Source organism: Sebastes umbrosus, chromosome 5, assembly GCF_015220745.1.
Source record: "Sebastes umbrosus isolate fSebUmb1 chromosome 5, fSebUmb1.pri, whole genome shotgun sequence".
Classification (NCBI taxonomy): Eukaryota; Metazoa; Chordata; class Actinopteri; order Perciformes; family Sebastidae; genus Sebastes; species Sebastes umbrosus.
In genome coordinates, this window is record NC_051273.1 from 34,010,378 (window position 1) to 34,020,689 (window position 10,312).

At 41.8% G+C, this 10,312-nt stretch overlaps 1 protein-coding gene across 1 annotated transcript in view; it reads left to right on the forward strand.

The window, feature by feature from the left end:
* The window catches only part of LOC119488138 (inactive N-acetylated-alpha-linked acidic dipeptidase-like protein 2), a 341,328-nt gene extending 334,189 nt beyond the window's left edge, over window positions 1-7,139 (forward strand). The window contains 1 exon segment of the mRNA XM_037769477.1: window positions 6,761-7,139. Within this exon segment, the coding sequence (XP_037625405.1) occupies window positions 6,761-7,007 (247 nt within the window). The 3' untranslated portion in view covers window positions 7,008-7,139.
* The last annotated feature ends 3,173 nt before the right edge of the window (window positions 7,140-10,312 follow it).

Genomic DNA, 10,312 nt, shown 5'->3' on the forward strand with positions numbered 1-10,312 from the left:
ATTTGTTATGGTAATATCATTGATATGGTTTTAAATATAATTTTGATATCATGATGCTTGTATTTTGGCTGTTCTCATACACTGTTCATAGCTATACCTACGAAAAGTTAATGCTCTGTAATTCTTGTATATCCCACAAAATCAATTTGTGTGTAATTAACGTAATCGTGAACCAGGAAACATGAATAGCAACAAACGCCACGTAGAGAGGAGGTTGGGCTGGATGGGTGTGTCAAAAATGATTGGACTTTCGCCCCAGGAGACCGGCGTCCATGTCCCGTTTGAAACCAGAAGTCAACGTTGATTTATTTGTAACTTACATACTTAAGTAACGCCACTTCCGGAGTTATTTTAAGTGAAAACAACGATCTTTCCCTAAACCTAACTAAGTCTTTTTGTTGCCTAAACCTAAGAAAGTCTTTTCCTGTGAAGACGGAAGATTATTTTGAAAAGACTGTATACATGAGTCGAAATTGACACGTGTTGCTGGACATTTGTAGGAAAATGAACGAAAAAGGTGGAATAACTTTTTTGCAAGATACACACAGACCGTTATGCCAGAATATCTCTCTCATGAGATGGTTAAGGTTAGGATAGGTCTACTCCGAGCTCCCTTTGGATGTCTGAGCTCCTCACCCTATTTCTAAGGCTGAGCCCAGCCACCCTACGGAGGAAACTCATTTCGGCCACTTGTATCTGCAATCTCATTCTTTCGGTCACTACCCAAAGCTCCCTACCATACGTGAGGGTTGAAACGTAGATAGACTGGTAAATTGAGAGCTTTTACCTTCCGGCTCAGCTCCCTCTTCACCACAATGGTCCGGTACAACGCCCGCATAACTGCTGACGCCAAACCGCCTGTCCATTCGCTCCATTTAACCCTCACTCGTGAACACAACTCAAGATACTTGAACTCCCTCGCTTGGGGGCATTGACTCACTCCCAACCCGGAGCTACAGCATGTTGTGGTAAAATCAAACATTGTAGAGAATATGAAAGCTGTCCACTGTCCACTTTTGTCAACAAATATAATATTAAACAGTAACCTAAACACCTTTAACTTACAGGACTAGCCTCGCTGGTGTCATAAAAGGGTCGATACAGAATATATTTTCAGCCAGCACTCTGACTTTGAGTCAAAATTGTGTGCTGAAGGTCAGTCTTCCTTCATGCCATGCGGCTCGGAACCTGTGTCTTAACAGATGAAGAATCACTCCATTTACTCTCTAACACTGTCTTTTCAACCACCTTAAGAGAAATCAATGTACTTCAGCCCAGAGGGGAGCAACACTCTGCAGTCTCTCTGCCATTCTGACCTACAAATCACTACTCTGCTACCCCCCCAAAGGCTTGTCTGTGTTTATGTATGTGCTCTGCTATGTGTGTGTGCATGTTGGTGGGTACAACAGTGGGACAGGAAAACAAGGAGACATTGATAATTAATAATAATAATAATAAGCTAATCATGTGTCCTTCATTGCTTGCGCTGGCAAGACGGTGGCGCAGGCACGCTGCTAGGATTTCAATTTTGAAGACAACTAATGCGTCTGGTTGATTATGACACATTTTAAATCTTTTTCTAAAACATTTTCAATGCCGAGATAGCTTGTTAGCCTACCTGTGACAGTTTGTATTACAAGAGGCACACGCGGTTATATTGCTCATCACTGAGAGTCAGTTTCATGTATCTGTGTCACGAGGGTTTGGCCACTGCCCCGCCCCTTTAAGAGACTAGCGGCAGGATCCTGAGTGTATTTTCTCCAATGGGAGAAGTGAACGTGAACACAGATTATGATTCTTTTGCTCCATAGTCACCAAAGTAAATAATGGACCCATTTTTCACAAGCTACATATCTTTTGAACATTCTGATACCGTAGCTAACTAATTTTGGTAATGCCAAATATGGCTGTAAATAGCTTGTGTTACATAATGCAAATGTAACCCAATCTACTTTCGTCCATCCACACAACATTCAAAACTCTTCCAAACAAGGTTGGGGGGATGGGGCGGTCCAAAAGTCTGAATTTATTGAAAAAAGAAAGATAATCATTTCCAAACTTCACAACGTGTTTTTAATCAAACTAAATATTCTGCTTCAGTCCATATTTGTTGGCATTTAGCCTTTCAAAAACATTTTCACGGAGGTAAAAAGAACGTTTAACTCTCCCGCAACAGCGCGCTGTCTAACAGCAGCATAAATTACATTTATATAAACACAATGACACAGTCATATTTCCCCCATTTTTTAGGGCGATAAAGTTATAAAATATGATGACAGCTTCGCTCGAAAACCCCAATCTGTTGCGACCAATGAATGAGGACCCAAGAGAGAATTAAAGAGAATGGATTTATTGCTGAGGTGGAAGGTGGAGACGGGGGGGGGGGAATGATGTCTGGAGGTCGGCAGGAGGGAATGATGAGGTATGGGGGGGAGCATCCGGGTGTGGCTGGGCTCGAGTGAAGCGGAGGCGAGGAGGGTGGCTGATTAGCGGGCAGGCAGGCAAGGCAGGCAGATGACGAATGATCCACAGGGAAAAAAATGGTGAGTGTCTGAGCACAAAAACAAGCACAATTCTCACAAGAATAAACCAGAGGCCTGAGACGTGATTCTACCGGAATAGCTGAAACAACAATTTGGCAATGAGTGTGTGAAGAGCCGGGGTAGAGATAGGGTTAGGGTTAACCCTTACCCTCTCAGTTCAACAAACAGACTAATCAAAGTGAGGGTTATGTAACTTTAACCATGGCTGACCAAGAACTACAGGGGCATAAGTGGAAGAGATCACATGGAAGTGGATATACTCAGGATGGTTGCCAGAGATAATGAGAAGCGAGGCTTAGTGCAGTGACTAACCCAGGCGAGGAGTTTTCCCTTTAGAGCGTTGGCATCCAGGGTTGGCGAGCAGCTCGACAGTTATGCCAGCCTTGAAGGCAAGACCATAATTTAGACCATTTTCATCCACTCCAGAATCCACTAAGGTGAGCGAGCAACGGCAGAGATTGTCGATGCCAGCACAGAGTAGCCTCTAGCTGCATTCTGGACCGGGAAACTTCAGGGGAAGAGGCTAATGAGCTCACCAGAACCCCCATTGTTACTGGGGAGCCTCCTTTTTTTGTCAGAAGAGGATAGTGGCGAGAAAGTGTCCGGCCTGGCCGCAGTAGTAGCCTGGCATTAATTCTGCAGAGGCATTCGGCTGGAGAAAAGTGGGGTCGACCCTGCTGCGTGGGTTCCTCACCGGATTGGTGACTGCTGGGGAAAAGCTTGAAGGAAACTGAGGTGAAGGCCTACTAGCTCTTTCCCCATACGGCACTGACAGAGGTGATTATCCTGTTTGATGGCAAGAAGTGAGATTAGAGCATCTAGGCTATCTGTGTCGACAAAACACGGGGAAACACAAGGGCACGGCCGTGGCAGTGACACAATCAAAGCACTGAATGTAAAAAAAAAAGGCTTTCGGTACAGACCTATACTATATTGCAAATTACAGCCAAATGAAATTACATAAAATGTTTTACATATAGCATAGCTTACTCATACATCATTGTCTCTGTTGCCATCTTCAAGCTGAAGTAGGCGAGATTGGAGCAAATATTATTTAAAAAAAGGTTATTTTTTTATAAAACGCTATATCGTGACAGTAGTACATGAAACAGGTGACCTGAAGAAAGTCATGTTCCTCTGTGTCCTCCGGTGCTCCTAACGGCATCTGCAAGATTTCACAGACCAGAGGAAAACAAGCAGTAAGAGCTGATCTGAGGTCTGCTGTCCATCTGCTGTCTATGAGAGCCGGCTGTCAATCACTTGCGAACGCTGACCAAACGGTCAAACTAGGCAGCGCTGATCAAATATGAATCAATATTATGTTACGTTAATGCCTATTTCTCTCCTCAGATGTTTTCAGAATCATCTTGTAGTGTACGGTTTAGCTGTAAAATGAGAAAGTTTGTGACTCCTCCGCCATTGTGAAATCTGGTGAAGGAACGTCAAGTTCCGGTCACATGACTGGAGCACAGCCAATAGGAACGCTCTCTCAATGAAATGACCTGTGATTGGTCAAAGTCTCCCGTCACGGGCTAGATTTTTTAAAGCCTGCAAACAGAGCCATGAGGAGGAGCAGAAGTCTAGTTATCTCTCAGAACACTTGAATTACAATATGCTGAAAGGTTATTATGGAATTTTTTCCCAATGATGCCAAAAATATACTGCCTACTGCCACTTTTAGGGGAAGAATGTTGCGGCTTATGTTGAGACATCAGCAAAGCAATGTGTGGATCCAAACGGGAGAGTTTTAGTCTCATATTGGGATCTATATTGATCCGGTGGCGCAGTGTTGCGCAACGGCCAGCATCATTGTTGAAGTCCCACAACACAGCAAATCAGCCAATCTAAATAATAATGTTTGAATTTACTATACGAGTTGATTTAATATTGAAAACAACACATCTGTATGCTGCTCGCTGCTAAGCTTTGGAGTTGTTCTCAGAAAGTTAATTTGAATTTTAAATTAAAAACATTTTACAAAATCTAGGCTTCTCACGGACCTCCAGGGTCACCACTCGTTAAGAATGATTGATGTAGAACAATAGATCCATTCATTTTGAACACTGACACTTTAATTCTAAGGAAATACCATCTTGTCTGGCTGGATTATTATTTGTATAAATTGATTGTAGGGAGAGAGATAGAGAGAGAGAGAGACATAGAGAGAGAGAGATCGACTACTGGGTCAGCTAGATTGACTTTTAACAAGAGACAGAGAGTCAATTCATAAGCTTGTCTCAATAGAAGCAGCATGTTTTCAAGGCAATATAGAGACAATCAAGTGAGGCAGGAATTTTCAGCTCTACCTCCCGTCTTGTTACATTGTTTTGTAGGTTCTTCTAGTCTCAATAGCAAATGCATTTGCAGCTATGAATTTAGACCGCTCCCCATTCTAAACCACTGATATACGCATTCTACACAGCTCAAAAATACATGTTCTCCCATAATAATAATAATAACTTGGATTTATATAGCCCCTTTCAAGAAACCCAAGGACGCTTAACATAAACATAGATAGACACAACAAACGGAACATAACAGTAGATAGAGGACATATAGGCCTTGTTGAAGAGGTGGGTTTTAAGGAGTCTTTTGAAGCTGTCCAGGGGGGGCGGGGTGCTATCACGCTGGACCCTGGCCGCTGAGTTCTGCACATACTGTAGTTTGTCCAGGGCTTTGCTGGATTTTGCTCAGGAAAGGAAGGTTGGAGATCGGTCGGTAGTTGTTGCAGTCATCCCGGTCCAGGCCTGGATTTTTGAGGATGGGAGTGACTGAGGCCATCTTGAGGCTGTAGGTTACCAAACCAGATGTCAAGGAGGAGTTGATGATGTTCACCATAATGGGGCACAGGGCAGGTAGGCAAGCCTTGACCAAGGCTGTGGGCATGGGGTCCAGAGAACAGGTGGAGGCTCAGGATGGGCCAGTTGTACAAGTGGGCCCACTCACAATGCCACGCCTGGGGTGGCGACAGATGTGGATGTCATATTCGGCCTGTATGAAGTTATTTATTAGCCGTGTTTCCCTTCAATTGTCAAGCGAATTTTAAAGGTCCCATATTGTGCTCATTTTCAAGTTCATACTTGTATTTTGTGTTTCTACTAGAACATGTTTGCATGCTGTAATGTTAAAAAAAAACTTTATTTTCCTCATACTGTCGGCCTGAATATACCTGTATTTACCCTCTGTCTGAAACACTCTGTTTTAGCGCATTTCGACGGAATTGCGACGAAATTGCAACAGAATTGCATTGCTAGGCAACATCTTGGGTCCATATGTACTTCCTGTCAGCTGATGACATTCACATACACTGCAACCAGGAATAAACTGGGACAAATTTAGAATATTTACATTTAAAAACTGTGTAAAGGGTCTAAATATTGTATATTTGTGACATCACAAATGGACAGAAATCCTGACAGCTTGTTTCAAATGAAGAGTTTCTGAATACGGGCTGTGTGTATTTCTCTGTTGATTGAGCGTTTCGATACTTTCACAGTATTTATATAGGACTTAAGCCTGCTTTATAATAATAAAAAAAACATGAAAATCTCACTTTTTTATAATATGGGATATTTAAGTGAACTTTTGAAATGTTGCAAAAAAGAAATGCATGTGCATTTTTCATCAACTGGTTTGGAGCGAATAAACTCGGCTAGAGTGCAGTTTGGTCAGAAGTTGACACTACATGGCTGTAATCCTCCAGTAAACAGAGTAGAAGAAGAAGCAGAGGTTTTGAACCAGAAACAAAACAAGTCGCCTCGGCCGATCTATGAGAGCAAAAATGGAGAGAGATCTTCCAGGAATTAGTTTCAATTGGGCAAGTTTTAATTGTTCTTTCATGTCAGCTAGTACTGGCCATGTTTCATGTTGTCCAGACACGGAGACAATACGGCAACAGCTGATCAGTCCCGTGAGTTAAATGTTCGCTATGTCAGAGTTTCTTCTGCTAAATTATTTCCATAATCCAGTCAGTGCATCAACTCCTTTTCGACAAAGGCAAGAAACACCTCAAGCGAGAGTAAACCTTTTTTTGCGCAACTAAGGAAGTTTTATAGAATTTTGCAGTTTCCATACATCTTTTCTAATGCAATACTTCAAAATGCGCATAAAAATATGTGAGTGGAAACAGCTATTGACACTCTCCTCTCTCTCTCTCTCTCTCTCTCTCTCTCTCTCTCTCTTTCTCTCTGTCTCTGTCTCTGTCTCTCTCTCTCTAGGAATCTGTTATACAGCCTTCCAGGGAAGACTGCCCAGTTTTCCATCCTCAGGTTCTCCCAGGAAGCTGTCCTGCATTGCAACGTGACCAGCAAAGCAGTCAAACACAACTCTGCAGACAAGGAAGTACTTTGCAACAGCACCAGGAACCAGTCTCTGTCCCTCATCCTCCGGGCCATCCGATCAGCTGAGAGGCTGGTGTGTTTCGGCTTGGAATTGTTTGAAAATTACCCAAACGACAAAAAATGATCTTGGCCGACGCAGAACCCACCAGTGAGCTCGGATGCACTCGAGAACAAAAACCTGCCGCTGATCAAGTCAATAATAAGTTTAAAAATATTGCAAATATTAAAACATGATTGAGCCCCCCCCCTCCCCCACCCCTCCCAAAAAAACTCATCTTACTCATCGTACTACAGTCCTGGAAAAGTTGAGAATCAGAGTGAATCCACACTGAATGAGTATTGACAATGCTCAAAATAGTCATTTATTCCCTTGAATACACCCTTCCTTAACAACCAATATTGAACCAATATGCAGTCCAGAATATTCATATCAAGGGTTGTAAAATAAATCTGTTTTCTGATTTATAAATGTATTGAAACTAACTAGCCCTTAGATATACAAATAATATTGACACAATGGGGTCATTTAAATTGCACTATACCCCCTTCCAATGATAGCAGATAAGTAGTAAAAGGCATATGATAATTTTCAGATTATTACTTGTCCTTCACCAGACACTCTTTCACCCTTTTTATCCTAACAAATCCCAGAACAGGAGGTTTTTAATAAAACTAAAGTACCAATTCAGAAATGTTTACCTGATAAAAAAGTGAGGAAAATTAGATTCAAATGTTTAATACTAAGGTAAGTGTACAAATATCTGAATTCTTAACCTACCTGTGTAGCCATGTTCGAAAAAGAAAGTGTTTACATATGTTTTCAATGGAAAAGCTGAAAAAAGACCATAACCATTTTCAGGTTCGGTCAATGTTTGGTCAAAAAGTCACAAACTTTGTGATGGTATCTTTCATAGTTTTGTGTGCCCATAAAGGGACATTTTGGTATTTTATAGTCTAATTCTCGTAATTGTGGCCATTCTGGCTAATGGGTCATGCTAACTTTGCACTCTACACCGACATTGTAGAGATACGGGAAACACAACTATACGCCAAAACAAAGTATATATCTGGGCAAGCAGCTTCCAAATAAAACTTTCCAAATAAAACTTTCAATTTGGTCCAAACAGCTAGCTTGGGTATAGCCAGCAAGTTCTGTGTTTTAAATTATTAATGTATCAATGAATTAAAATGGAACTTTATTTGGAAAGCTTTAGGAGGCTCACACAGCTCAATATATACATGGTTTTGCCTGAGTTGTGTTTCCTGAATCTCTACAACGGGTAAATTATATAATTGTTTCAACTGTAAAATTGCAATATCCATTTATCCAAAAAGGCCTTGTTCAGCAATAAGCCATTCTACTATCAGCCTATACCAACAACATCCTTTTAGCTGTTCTAAAATCACTGTAAGCCATGGCATCTTATGGCAATAAGATGAGCAATAATTCACATTTAAAACAACAGCTATTCAAAGGAATCTAATGCTTTAAGCAATAAAAATTAAACCTTTATTCTTTCATCCTGCAAAGTAGTCAATGAACAGCATCTTTTAAAAGTAAAATTGTTTAATTAACTGTTTTAGTTGTGTGTGTTTTGCACTGTACATAACTGTAATGAGGGTGTTCTAGCAGCACAGACTTAATGCCACTCATCACTGCAGAGACTTGGATTTGATATGTGGTTAACAATGCCTCTGGCTTGGCCCGGAGTCCCGAACAACACAAACATTAACCTCGCAATGTTAACAGGTGGGCAGCTGGTGGGGGAGTGTGTCCTTGTTGCTCACGCTAGCTTCTCCTGCTGGTAAAACTGGTACGACTCCTCGCTGTCATGTGAAAAGAAGCAGTTGGTTGCTCCACGTTCTTTATAGGAGGCACATGGTGGGTAATCCAAAAGGGCAACAGGCCGGGTGGCAATGGCAGAGATCGACAACTGAATATGGGAGACGATAGAGGGGGAAATGCAAAATAGAAAGAAGGACATTCAATTGACAAACATGGTAAAAGTCTGTAGTAATGGCTGTTATTAAAGCCCTCATTTGAGACAAAAAAAAACAACCTTTTATATCTGCTATAATATGAATCAGCCAACAGTTGACAGCTCAATGCGACCATACTACTTTGTTACTCAGCCTGTGTTGCATTCATAACAATCTCACCGAGTAAATGAGGTGAAACACTCCAATGCTTTAGCGTACACAAGTGAAGATAAACAGCAGAATGGGGCATCGCAAAACACACAGTAATTCTAAGCCGGGTGCATTTGCAACCATTACGCGCCGTTTGACAATTGCTCTCTATCTTCACTTCACGTCACACTCTCCCATTTTCTCAGTGTCTGTGCTACTCTCCGCAAACTCTTAATGTTTTAAGTGGCAACAGTCAGTGTTATGTCTCTGCCTCCTCTATCTCTTTATTCTCCTCACATTCTCTCCCTAATTTAATGCTACCATCCAGTGATCTCTCTCTCATTTTGCAGCAGTTTGCTCTGCTCATGACAACAGATTTAGGAGTCCACGGCCAACGTGCTGGCTTTAACAGCCTGCACAATGCCCGAAGAGACCTGAGCAATACCTTTGTTTGTTACTGAAATGGTATTCAAAAAACATTGTTATTGTGAGGAAGAGCGATAGTATACGTTGGTTTATGGTTCTCGAGCTATAACCAAATCGCTCAATGTGTCCAACCAAAGCTGCAAACCACAGATCAGCAGCTCTAGTAATCCTTTCAAATTCCAGCGAGTCATGTGATTCAACGTTTATAAAAACTCGGGAAAAAATGTCTGGAAACTTGTGTTTGGTCGATTATTTCTCTGTTGTTACAATGCTAATTGGCATTGTATTTTACATTGTTAGAAAGCCTGTTTATTTACCTTCACAATGATGTCCAACATGTAAGGATCATGCATTTGCGGGATGAACAGCACAGCTGATTATGTGGGTAGCGCCAAAGAAACATTTGCCAAAGTGCTCTTCCAATGGTAAACAGTGTATTCTCCTGTTGGTACTGACTCTTGTTTTGAGTTGTTTGGTGGATTGGATGATTGAACTCTCTATCAGTAAATAGGAACAAACAAGACATATTTGTTATTTTACACTTTATTTATTTGATACAATATGTCAGGAGCCTCAGTAGCGGGTGGAAGATCCATACGCAGCCACAACAGCCTGGCACCTCCTCCTCATGCTGGTCACCAACCTGGTCACACGTTGCTGTGGGATGGCGTTCCATTCCTCAACCAGGATTCGTTGCAGGTCAGCCAGCGTGGTTGTGTTGGTCACTCTAACACGTGCAGCACGCCCAAGCTGATCCTACAAGTGTTGAATTGGGTTGAGGTGTGGACTCTTGGCAGGCCGTTCCATTCTCTCTACTCCCACATTGTGGAGGTAGTCTGTGATAACCCTGACTCTGTGGGGGCGAGCGTTGTC